General features: G+C 49.1%; 1 protein-coding gene across 2 annotated transcripts in view; it reads left to right on the forward strand.

Moving 5' to 3' along the window:
• Window positions 1-12,861, forward strand: part of LOC148673874 (dedicator of cytokinesis protein 2-like) — a 260,919-nt gene that overhangs the window by 72,597 nt on the left and 175,461 nt on the right. For both annotated transcript variants that reach the window (XM_088630800.1, XM_088630801.1), the window contains one exon: window positions 1,998-2,093. In XM_088630800.1, coding sequence (XP_088486926.1) covers window positions 1,998-2,093 — 96 coding nt within the window. The remainder of the gene's footprint in view (window positions 1-1,997; window positions 2,094-12,861) is intronic.

The raw sequence follows: 12,861 nt of genomic DNA on the forward strand, positions 1-12,861 counted from the left end.
TTCAGTGATTCGTTTATTTGATTTGGGCATCTAAGTCTTGATTGGTCAACTAATTTGTAATATTACATAATTGTTCTTAGAAATTGAATGTTAATAATTAATATTTTAAATGAGCACATTATACACATGCAGATGGAACAGGACAGCGTGGTGAAGCCTTGAGGACTAAGACATGCTGCTTTCCGGAGGCACATATTTACACAGAGGGTTGTGGGGGTGTGAATCAAGCTGCCCAGCTAGATTGCTGAAGCTGAAAGATGAGATCTTTCACAGCTAATTAGCAACAGTCTGTGCTAGAAGAGCCAATTGACCTTTCTTAGGCTCCTGTTTGGTTGCCTGGGATCCTGGCTAAAATGGTTGTTTCTGCTGAAAATGTAAAGACATCCTGAATTTGAAATTATAGCCTCAGTGCTCTTTGCAGAGTGAATATTTATACACAAGCTACTTCAAACATGATTTTGACATTTTTCCAATTAAATCAATTAGGGTTGTAAGGCATATTTTACAATTCCTTGAACAGTGTTCACATTTCTAACCCCTGGACTGAGCCCCAGATAAATGAGATTTCAACTCTCTCTCTGCCTGTGGTTTGTCCCAGCTGGCGCTGTCCCAGCCTGTGTCCCTGTGTCCACTCCCTTTGTCCATCATGGCTGTGCCTGTGTCCCCCTCGCTCCAGACCAGGGGAAGTAAAGGCAAAGAGGCGAGGCTCACTCAGGGGCTGGGGTCAGCCTGCGCTTCGGGAGGGACTGGTCATCCCAGCTCAGCCCAGCTCAGCCCAGCTCAGTCCAGCAGCTCTTTGAGGACTGAGCCAGGCTCCCTTCATCACAGCTCTGTTCTCAGCTCTGCACTGCGGTGCATCACAGATGTTAAGCTAAAGCACGTGCTTAGATCTGATTTCTGTGCAGTGAGAAATATATTCATTAATAATCCTTATACAGTTGGAGGGATGTATCCAGGCCCCCCAGCATGGTGTATTGGCTGCAATGCAGCATACTCAGGCTTGACAGCTCTGCTAGCCACGCAGGCAGAGATGAGCGGTGTGATCCGAATTCTCCTCCTCGAAGTGGCGGTGTCCTGCAAGACCTGAGAGCACAGCAGAGCTGGTGCGAGTAACATGGTTTTCAGGGACAGGGTGTCCAGTTCACTGCTCCTGCTGCTGCTGGAGAGCCAGGCTGTCCACCATGTCCACTCTGACTTCCCTGCTCCTGCTGGAGAGCCGGGCTGTCCACACAGCAGCACTGTCCACCATGTCCATTCTGACTTCACTGCTCCTCCTGGGGAGTCAGGCTCTCCACACTCAGGACAGGAGTTCTTTCACAGGAGCTGTTGTGTCAGTTTAATTTGAACCACAATACAAACCTTTTCCCCACCAGTGAAGTGGACTTGCACCTCCTGGCACTGCTTGGACCCTTGGGCCTGTGCTGGTCCAGCTGTGGTGCCGGAGTGACGACCTGTCTGTCCGTTCTTCCTGCTGCTGCGGGTCAGTGCATTAGTGTGGGACTTGGGTGAGCAAAATCACCACCCCGGCCACCCCAGACTGGTGACTGCGCTGAGCAGAGTGTTAGCAGTTCGAGTCAGGAAGTATGGATCTCGTTCTACAGGGGATCTGTCCTAGTTAGTGATGTTAGGAGCTGATTCCTGCAAGAGGTGTTTACCCAGCAGCCCTCCAGCTGTCGTCCAGGAGCCCCCAGCAGCTCCCTCTGGACAGCCCTCTTCCTGCGGGCTCTGTGCTGCAGCGTGGCCACACTCAGATGGCACTGGGCTCGTGTGCCCCCAGTGTTGGGGCTGTGGTTTGAGGCAAAGAGGCTTTCAGTTTGCTTAATACTGTGGGGCAAGTACAGTGGACAGATGGACAGGCAGAGTGGACAGTGGGGCAAGTGCAGTGGACAGATGGACAAGCAGAGTGGACAGGTGGACAAGAAGAGTTGCCGATGCAGCTAGTGAAGGAGTTTCCCCTGTGCTGTGATGGCTGACCCCCTGTCCGTGCTGTCCTGCAGGGGGAGACTCACGCACACATGCAGCTGATCCTGGAGAAGCTCCTGCGACCGGTCACCCAGCGTGTGATGATCCTGGGCCAGGAGCACCCCCTCAGTGTAAGTGACCCGGTTCTGTTTCTCTCTGAGCCGCCCGGCTCGGTCCTCTCTGCTGTGCCCTAGTGGATACCCCCTCCTCCTGCATCCTGCTCAAGAGAAGGGCAAGAGAGCTGCCATCCCCTCGATAACCAGAGGGTGACCTTCAGTCAGAACCACTCCGGGCTTCACGAGCACCTCGCGCTCAGGAGAGCCTTGAGAGGTCGAAACCTCCTGTCACAGTGGAGGTGCCGAGAACTGCCCAGGGGCGAAACCTCCTGTCACAGTGGAGGTGCCGAGAACTGCCCAGGGGCGAAACCTCCTGTCACAGTGGAGGTGCCGAGAACTGCCCAGGGGCGAAACCTCCTGTCACAGTGGAGGTGCCGGGAACCGCCCAGGGGCCCAGGGACCCAGGCGTCTCATGGGAGTGACGTCTCTCTGTGGACAGGGGGTGGGGCGGGGCCATGCCGTCATCTCCTGTCCGGCTCCCTGCCTGGTGTTTTGGGTTGTTATTGCGCTACTACCCAGCTCTGAGCACACTGCCCCTTAGGATGTAAGGGTCCCTGTGGATTATCAGGCCCTGAAAGGTGTTGCGGTGCCTCACTTCACCCCTGGACAGAGGAGTGTCAAAGAGTGGCTCCTCTGAAACCCCACATCAGCCGTGCAGGTTTGAGTGAAGCAGGCAGCTGAGACCTGGCCCTGGACAGCAGGAGGAGGGCGGACTCTCGGGTATTTTGTGCATCACTGGACATCCCGAGGACTAAGTGCTTCATTTTGAAAGCTTTGTCTCACCTTAAATTTCCATTATAGAATTTTACAATTTTCTTTCTCTAGACATTATGTTTGTTCTGTTTGCTTTCTGTGCTGATAGATACGGTTTTGTTTTCCTGGTGGGTTTCATTGTGAAGAGGTTTTATAAATCAGACTAAAATTTAAACTGTGCTCCTTATGTCCTGAAGGCTTGTGTGTCTTGGGTGAACTAATGATGTGTGATGTGATCTGCTCTTTTGGTGGTACAGTATCTGTGCTGTAGTGTGATCAGCTGGTGGTACAGTATCTGTGCTGTGGTCTGACCTGCTGGTGGTACAGTATCTGTGCTGTGGTCTGACCTGCTGGTGGTACAGTATCTGTGCTGTAGTGTGATCAGCTGGTGGTACAGTATCTGTGCTGTAGTGTGATCAACTGGTGGTACAGTATCTGTGCTGTAGTGTGATCAGCTGGTGGTACAGTATCTGTGCTGTAGTGTGATCTGCTGGTGGTACAGTATCTGTGCTGTAGTGTGATCTGCTGGTGGTACAGTATCTGTGCTGTAGTGTGATCTGCTGGTGGTACAGTATCTGTGCTGTGGTCTGACCTGCTGGTGGTACAGTATCTGTGCTGTAGTGTGATCAGCTGGTGGTACAGTATCTGTGCTGTAGTGTGATCTGCTGGTGGTACAGTATCTGTGCTGTGGTCTGACCTGCTGGTGGTACAGTATCTGTGCTGTAGTGTGATCAACTGGTGGTACAGTATCTGTGCTGTAGTGTGATCAGCTGGTGGTACAGTATCTGTGCTGTAGTGTGATCAACTGGTGGTACAGTATCTGTGCTGTAGTGTGATCAGCTGGTGGTACAGTATCTGTGCTGTAGTGTGATCTTCTGGTGGTACAGTATCTGTGCTGTGGTCTGACCTGCTGGTGGTACAGTATCTGTGCTGTGGTCTGACCTGCTGGTGGTTCAGTATCTGTGCTGTAGTGTGATCTGCTGGTGGTACAGTATCTGTGCTGTAGTGTGATCTTCTGGTGGTACAGTATCTGTGCTGTGGTCTGACCTGCTGGTGGTACAGTATCTGTGCTGTAGTGTGATCTGCTGGTGGTACAGTATCTGTGCTGTAGTGTGATCTGCTGGTGGTACAGTATCTGTGCTGTGGTCTGACCTGCTGGTGGTACAGTATCTGTGCTGTGGTCTGACCTGCTGGTGGTACAGTATCTGTGCTGTAGTGTGATCAGCTGGTGGTACAGTATCTGTGCTGTAGTGTGATCTGCTGGTGGTACAGTATCTGTGCTGTGGTCTGACCTGCTGGTGGTACAGTATCTGTGCTGTGGTCTGATCAGCTGGTGGTACAGTATCTGTGCTGTAGTGTGATCAACTGGTGGTACAGTATCTGTGCTGTAGTGTGATCAGCTGGTGGTACAGTATCTGTGCTGTAGTGTGATCAACTGGTGGTACAGTATCTGTGCTGTAGTGTGATCAGCTGGTGGTACAGTATCTGTGCTGTAGTGTGATCTGCTGGTGGTACAGTATCTGTGCTGTGGTCTGACCTGCTGGTGGTACAGTATCTGTGCTGTGGTCTGACCTGCTGGTGGTACAGTATCTGTGCTGTGGTCCGATCAGCTGGTGGTACAGTATCTGTGCTGTGGTCTGACCTGCTGGTGGTACAGTATCTGTGCTGTAGTGTGATCAACTGGTGGTACAGTATCTGTGCTGTGGTCTGACCAGCTGGTGGTACAGTATCTGTGCTGTAGTGTGATCAGCTGGTGGTACAGTATCTGTGCTGTAGTGTGATCAACTGGTGGTACAGTATCTGTGCTGTAGTGTGATCAGCTGGTGGTACAGTATCTGTGCTGTAGTGTGATCTGCTGGTGGTACAGTATCTGTGCTGTAGTGTGATCAGCTGGTGGTACAGTATCTGTGCTGTAGTGTGATCTTCTGGTGGTACAGTATCTGTGCTGTAGTGTGATCAGCTGGTGGTACAGTATCTGTGCTGTAGTGTGATCAGCTGGTGGTACAGTATCTGTGCTGTAGTGTGATCAACTGGTGGTACAGTATCTGTGCTGTAGTGTGATCAGCTGGTGGTACAGTATCTGTGCTGTAGTGTGATCTGCTGGTGGTACAGTATCTGTGCTGTAGTGTGATCAGCTGGTGGTACAGTATCTGTGCTGTAGTGTGATCTTCTGGTGGTACAGTATCTGTGCTGTAGTGTGATCAGCTGGTGGTACAGTATCTGTGCTGTAGTGTGATCAACTGGTGGTACAGTATCTGTGCTGTAGTGTGATCAGCTGGTGGTACAGTATCTGTGCTGTAGTGTGATCTGCTGGTGGTACAGTATCTGTGCTGTGGTCTGATCAGCTGGTGGTACAGTATCTGTGCTGTGGTCTGACCTGCTGGTGGTACAGTATCTGTGCTGTGGTCCGATCAGCTGGTGGTACAGTATCTGTGCTGTGGTCCGATCAGCTGGTGGTACAGTATCTGTGCTGTGGTCTGACCTGCTGGTGGTACAGTATCTGTGCTGTGGTCTGATCAGCTGGTGGTACAGTATCTGTGCTGTAGTGTGATCAGCTGGTGGTACAGTATCTGTGCTGTAGTGTGATCAACTGGTGGTACAGTATCTGTGCTGTAGTGTGATCAGCTGGTGGTACAGTATCTGTGCTGTAATGTGATCTGCTGGTGGTACAGTATCTGTGCTGTAGTGTGATCTGCTGGTGGTACAGTATCTGTGCTGTAGTGTGATCTTCTGGTGGTACAGTATCTGTGCTGTAGTGTGATCTGCTGGTGGTACAGTATCTGTGCTGAAGTCAGATCTGCCGGTGGAGCATCAGGAAAGCTGACCTCTGAGGAATAATGTAGATGGTGGTAAGTGTTTTTTCCTTTAATGACTTTTGTTTATTGATTTGTGTCCATTTGTAATATAATTATAAGAAATGCATTTCTGTTGATGCAGGTAAGAATCAAGGAGTTTTTAAGTCATTGCCAGATTGCCTTCAAGGGCTCTGCTGTCTTTAGGTTTTAAAGGGTCTAATACAGTTTTTATAATTCCCTTTGTGATCCTAATTGTATAAATTACTCCACCTGTGTTATACCCAAGGCCATCAGTTGTCAGACTGCCCTGGTCACTCTCCAGAAGCGAGGCAGATTTCCTCAAATTCATGTACTCTTTAATGAATGTACAGATTTGACTCAATTGTGCCCTGTGGTGGACTGGTGTCCAGGGTATACCCTGCCTTGCGCCTACTGCTTGTCAGGATAAGCTTTTTTATGATTAACGCCTGGTCAGGTTCAGTATAATGGGGACAGTGTTTTTCTGGGAGCAGTGGGGAGATATTTGAAAGCTGTCAGGTGAATCCAGGGTCTGAGAGCTTGCTGTCTTCTGAAAGCACTGAAGCCAGAGGAAGGGGGAACCCAGCACAGATTCTTGGCTGTTTGATTGAGTCCTTGTGAGGGTTCCTGAGCGTTTCAGTCAGGACTTGTGCATCACAGTCAGGTCTCACAGGATGGGGACGAGGCTTGGCGAGAAGCTGTGCTGTGCGTTTCTCACTGACAGTGAGGCTGAGCAGAAAAGAGCTTGACACCTGCCCTTTTCCACTTTAATCCATTAGTCTATTTCTGGATTTTATTACATTTGGTTTCTGCAACATTAGGATGCTGCAGTAGACATTTGAATTAGGCTGGCATGTGCACAAGTTAATTTCAGTTCACTTGGTTGAGATGCTCCGATTTCAAATGGTGCTCCATAATCTTATGTTCCTTTAGCTTCCTCTGTGCATTCTGGTCTCTGAAAGGTTAACATGAGGGAGCAGGAGGAATAAACAGTGATCACCCCAGCCTTTCTAAACCTGCCCTAATTGAACTGTGACCGATTTTCCTAAAAGCCCTGTGCCTGTGGTTCAGATCGATGTGATTTGTCTTGCTGAGTGTCAGGGAGATTATTTCAGCCCTGCACATTATCTCTGATGACTATCTTCAGTCACTGAGCATGCACTGTAGATTCAACTTGCTCTCTAAATTGAAATGAAGTCCTATTTTTTTACTTTTTGTATCTTTTTGAACAAAATGTCTTTTCATTCTCATGCCCTGGAAATAAAAAAAACTTGAAACTGCAGTTTGAGTGTGAAGGTGAGGTGGTTAAGGCGTTTCTTGTGCCCCAGGTCAAAGGACACTGTCTCCTGTCTCAGTGATGAGAGGACAGTGGACACTGTCTCCTGTCCCTGTGATGAGAGGACAGTGGACACTGTGTCTCCTGTCTCCTGTCCCTGTGATGAGAAGACAGTGGACACTGTTTCCTGCAGCAGGTTCAGTCTAAGGCTGTGTCTCTTTTATTCTTGGTGAGGAGCATCCAGACCTTGAATCCATAGTAACTCTACTCTGTGCACTACCGTAGAAAGAATTTTTCAATAGAGTGATTCATTTTGTGCTCCTTTGCTTATTTTTGAAAACGTAAGGCTAAATACTATAAACTGGTTCACAAAAAAAGAATGTGATGATTCATCACACCCACCTGGTTTCCAGTTTCGGAGGTCTGAATACAAGATCTACTACTGTATGTCAAACATCTCCTTCAGTGACTGTGTGCGAGATGGCAGTCGTGGGCTTCTCTGCTCGAGTCACGCGGGGAACTGAAAGTGTTTCAGACTCACGCCATCCTTGTCAGGCTGCCCTGAGGAGCGAGCTGTACAGTAAATATGTTACAATAGGGCGTCTTTTCCAGACATGCTCAGCATCTTTTATTTTAAAGAAACTTTAAGGTAACAGACATGCTGTGCAGGAGCTAATCAGCACCTAATCATCTATGTTGCATTTAAAACAATTGCAGATACGGAGCTAAATTAATCATGTGAATTATTCATTGTGCGTCAGTCTATACAGTAGATGAAACATCTGAATTGTTTGAATAGAGGGAACCTGGGTGTCTTGGACTGAGGGTGACGTTGTTAAGATTTGCTCACACTGCCCTGCCATTCCTTACTGATGTACTAGAGCCCCCTCCTCCCATACACTCGTCTAGACAGAGAGCTCAGCTCAGCATTGCCACCACTAAGATTCTCATTGACATTGTTAAAACTAAAGGTGGGTGTGATGAATCATCACATTCTAAAGTGGTCAATGACACTGTCCTCTTAGACAGTTCCATAAGATAGGCTACAAATGAGAAGAGGCCATTCTAGAAGTTAATGGATCCCAGGATCTCACCCAGCTGTTACTTAAAAGAAACCGGGATATCGGCTTCAGCAATATGGCTGGGCAGCTTGTTCCACTCTCCCACCACTCTTTGTGTAAATACCTTCTTGGTTTTTAAATGCACTTGCCCATAGTTTCCACTTGTGTCCTTTGGTTCATATTTCACTGCTCATTCTGAAGAAATCCACTGGGTTAACTTTTTCACAACTTTGAGGATTTTAAAGCTTGTATCAATTCCCCTGGTAGTCTTCTCTGTTGAGGACTAAAATGGTTGAGGTCCTTCTGCCAGTCCGCGCAGGACATGAGCTTGAGCCCTGAGCAGGGCTCAGCAGAACGGTGTCGTGCTATAGGGAAACCCAGGAGCCAGAGCCCTGCCGCTCAATGCCCCATCTCCCTTTACACTGCAGTATGTTCCCGTAGGGATTTTCATCCTGCCTGTTCGCAAGCCCAGGGTTTCCTATTTGGATCACAGACGGGGAGACGGGAGTGAGTTACCCACACCTGGATGTGAGCAGCATATTCTGGGTCTTTAACGCTCAGAGGATCGGCTTCTTTCTGGCTGTCAGTTCTGTCCCCTGCTTAGCAAGCACAGCGTAGCAGTGCGCTGATGAGGTGTCTACACAGGTGAAGCTCTTTATTCTCATGCCTTCTTGCCCAGCACTGTTGTGCCAATCTGCTCTTGTTCAAGGGGAAGTAATTACAAATTCCTGTGGAGGCCAGACGTTCCTTTTTCAGTCTGCAACATTTTAATCAGCACCCACAGATCCCAGCGAGTTTCCCTGGCAATGTGCCGCGAAAGCAGAATAAAAGCAAAGCAGGGGTTTCAGAAGATGGAGGGAGGTGCTTGGGGAGCAGAAGCAATCTGGGGACATGGAGTATCCCCCGAACTGTATCTCGTGAGCTTGGATATGGATTGTTCAGCCACCAGACAGCTGCACGGGCTGGAGAGGAACAGTTCCCTCAGCCCATGAGACTGGGCGCTCAGCAGTGTGGGGTGAAAGCACGGTACCCCCTAGTGGACTGGGCGCTCAGCAGTCTGGGGCGAAAGCACTGTACCCCCTAGTGGACTGGGTACAAAGCAGTGTGGGGCGAAAGCACTGTACCCCCTAGTGGACTGGGCGCTCAGCAGTGTGGGGTGCACTCACAGTAAACCCTCTTTAACTGGCCTTGCAGGGTGCACACAGAGTAACCCCTCATTCACAGGGCACTGGGCATTGCAGGGCGTACACAGAGTGACCCCTCGTTCACAGGGCTCTGGGCATTGCAGGGCGTACACAGAGTGACCCCTCGTTCACAGGGCTCTGGGCATTGCGGGGCGCACACAGAGTGACCCCTCGTTCACAGGGCTCTGGGCATTGCGGGGCGCATACAGAGTGACCCCTTGTTCACAGGGCTCTGGGCATTGCGGGGCGCACACAGAGTGACCCCTCGTTCACAGTGCTCTGGGCATTGCGGGGCGCACACAGAGTGACCCCTCGTTCACAGGGCTCTGGGCATTGCGGGGCGCACACAGAGTGACCCCTCATTTACAGGGCCCTGGGCGTTGCGGGGCGCACACTAGCTAACATCTCTGGGACTGAGCTCTCGTTGAAGCACACATAATGGAGGTTAAAAATCAGAGCCTGACAGACACTTTCACTACAGCTCTGGCTCCTTACCTGTAGCTGAATAACTGCTGTGTGTTTAAAAAGCACTGCAACTGATGCTGATAAATACTACATGAGAGCTCCGCTCCAGGACAGCAGCCTGCTCTCACCCCTGTGTAGTCAGGAGTGCTTGCTGGCTTGTTACAAATGGAGAAGATTGTTCATGATGTGGCTGAAGCCTGCAGGAAGGTTTGGGTTATTTCCTTGCGAACTGCTCATTGTGGTTAAATATTTCATGAAGTGATCAGTGTTACCCTGTGGAAGAGCTGGGGTGAGTTCTATGCTGTAACTGCTAGCTCTTCCTCAAAATTTAGGCTTGGAAAGAAGCTTTACTGGTGTGGAATGATACACAGGCATTTCCAAAGCATTTGTGAAAATTACCAGCAGTGTGAGTTATGGGATATGCTCCATTGCAGGTGACGCAGTACAGTGTAGCAGGTCACGGTGCGCTGCGGTGGAATCCAGTGTTCCCTCCCAGTCTCTCCCTTGTGAAGTCGAACCTTAGTCTCCCACTTGGCAGGCGAGGTCTCTTCACTTGTACTGCCTCTCTAATCAGCCTCATCAGGAGACGAGATTCCTGTTTTTAGTAAACCATGTTTAACATGCCTGTGCTGCAATCACGTTCTGTAGCTGAGCAGCTGAAATCGATTTGCTCTGTTCTGTGGTTGAATGACTCTGGTCTGTCTGGCGCCATCGACACTCATGGCCCAGGTCTCCAAGGAGCAGAGTGAAGTGTTGACAGGCTGCAGCGAGGGGCTGCTGGGAGTTTCGCTCGTCCTGCTCTGTCGGAGCAAGGAGGCCCAGTGTCCTGTACCAGTAACCGATAACGTCTGTCTCTATATCGCTCATTGGAACTTCTCGATGGTGTGAAGCACTGTCCCAGACCCCCCAGCACTGTGTCAGTCAGTATAGCCTCTCTCCTATAGATGCTGGTCAAATTGAAATTGCTGGTGTCTGTATAGAGAATCCAGGATGAATTGTTGGTGCTGGTGTCTGAAAACAGAATCTGGTCTGTGTGGGAATTCAGAGAGAGGTTTAGTACTGCGATCATGGACGTCTTCTTGTTACAAGTCTAACTCATCTGGTTTGCTACAGGGAGAGAGGAAAGGCTGGCTCTTGGGTAATAACAGGTCAGAGCCTGGGATCTAGGAGCTGGTGGATGCACTGGTGTGGACCGGCTATAGCTATGCCCTCACCCCCATCCAAAAAGAAATGTATCTTAATATATTCTTCACACATACAGTAGCATATTTTAAACTGCAGGATATTAAAGTGTCGGGTGTTAAAACATTTATAAGTACCTTGCCATTTAATTGTGTTACATTTCGAGAGTCGTGAGGCTCTTTGTGGAGAGGATGACTTTGTGACAGAAGTTGGTTTGCTTGTTTAGTTGTTGCTCGTGAGCTGCTCTGGGCTCACACTCGCCCCTGTAATTCTGATCTGAAGGAAAGGTGACATAGGAAATATTGAAGTTTAGGTCAGAGTTTTTCTGACAAAACTGTCTCTGTACATTTTTCTAGCTTTTCATTTAGAAAATTGAAATGAACTCTGGATATTTTCTGGCCGTATATTTGAGGCTGAAATTTTAAACCTACAATTTTTGTGAGGAAATGGAAGCTGAACTCCTCCAGACTCCTCTGACCCCTGGCCAGCCTGCCTGATCTCTCTCCAGCAGACGGCTGACCTGACAGGACCAGTTCTCTCACCTCTGGCTGTACCTCTCTCTCTGTTCATTTCTTCTTGCCACAGGAAACTGATGGTTTTGGAAATGAAAGAGGCAGAAAGCTGGGAATGATAAAGAATTCGTCTATAACATGTATAGATACAGTAAGAATAATCCTCTAAGCTGTGCACAGTATGTCACTGAATTGCAGCTAATTCTGTCAGAATATAAAACAAATACAAACTTCTCCCTCTGCTGTAATGATGGAGACAATGGATTTGCTCAGCATTGTGAAAATCTCATCAAGGCATCGAGTTGCAAGGCCCCTGCGTATGTCATGCCCATTGTCCTTGTTCACGTCTGTTCTGTCTTTTCAATTTTTTGCACACAAACATTTATATGTAATAATGTTCAGTGCAGCTGTGCTGTTGTTCTTTGGGATCATTTATGGCAGGCTTGGCTGAGGCTGCAGGAGTTATCTGAGGGTAAGCGAATCCTGGAGTTGTGCTGAATGGGCTCCTCTCCTTCACCTGTCATGTCATGTTTTGCTTGTTTTGCTTAAGAGGCAGCCTGTGTTCGTGCAGGGAGTCCCACAGACCTGGGCAAGTGGTGGGATGCGATTGTGGGCGTCCTTAGCTGCTGAACGGCCTCCTCTCATTTCAACTCTTTGCCATGCCCTTGTGTCACCTGGGTGACGGGTCCACGCTGAGGGAGGGCAGGTTGGCTGCAGGGCCCAGGTTCCTGTGAATTGCACCGAGCCAGCAGCAAGGCCACCTGGGGGCTCAAGGCATTGCTCTGCTGTAGCTGGGGAAGAGACAGTGAGAGAGATGCTCCTCTCTGGACAGTGATGGATAGGGAAAGAGACAGAGAGGAAGAGTCAGTTCCAAAAGCATTTTTTGTCGCACTAGGTCTGCTGCTTCTAGTTTGACTAAAAACCATCTGGCAATCTGACCCGTTTGGTAGTGAGCAGGTAACTGATCTGAGGCTCTCATGCAGCTGCTTCTTGACAGAAGTAGGGTTCGGTTTCAGCGGCATGGCTGGTTTGCCCTCTGGACAAAGAGTTCAGAGAGAGTGTGCAGCTGCTCTTTGGTTGGGTTTGACTGCCGAGCCTCAGGGCTGACGAGCCCCACACTATGGGAGTCCTGAGAGGCGATCTCTCCTGACGTTCCTGGCTCTTGGCTGAAGGCGTGCAGTCAGGTGCCAGGGAGGACCTGGAGAATTGCCATGTCACTTGCAGAGAAAATAAGTTGCCACCGTAGTACATTTGTTTTCTGAAATTGTCTTTTCACTGTGTTTCTTAATCTTATTCCTCCTCTATTAGTTCTCCAAAGTTGGCAGAGAAGCTTGAAAATGAATTTTACTTGTTTCTTTAGGTCCTGATCAGTTTAATCAGGTTTTGGTGATTAATTTGACTGTGCTTTATGATGTGATCCTTACTGAAAGATAAGCTGCAATGCCTACAAACCCTGGGATTGTTCCTGTTCCTGTCCTGGAGCCGTGCTTTAGACTGGGCCCTGTCACCGTCACCATCACTGTCACCAACACCATCA

The sequence above is a fragment of the Lepisosteus platostomus genome, chromosome 4, assembly GCF_059453375.1.
Source record: "Lepisosteus platostomus isolate fLepPlt1 chromosome 4, fLepPlt1.hap1, whole genome shotgun sequence".
Lineage (NCBI taxonomy): Eukaryota > Metazoa > Chordata > Actinopteri > Semionotiformes > Lepisosteidae > Lepisosteus > Lepisosteus platostomus.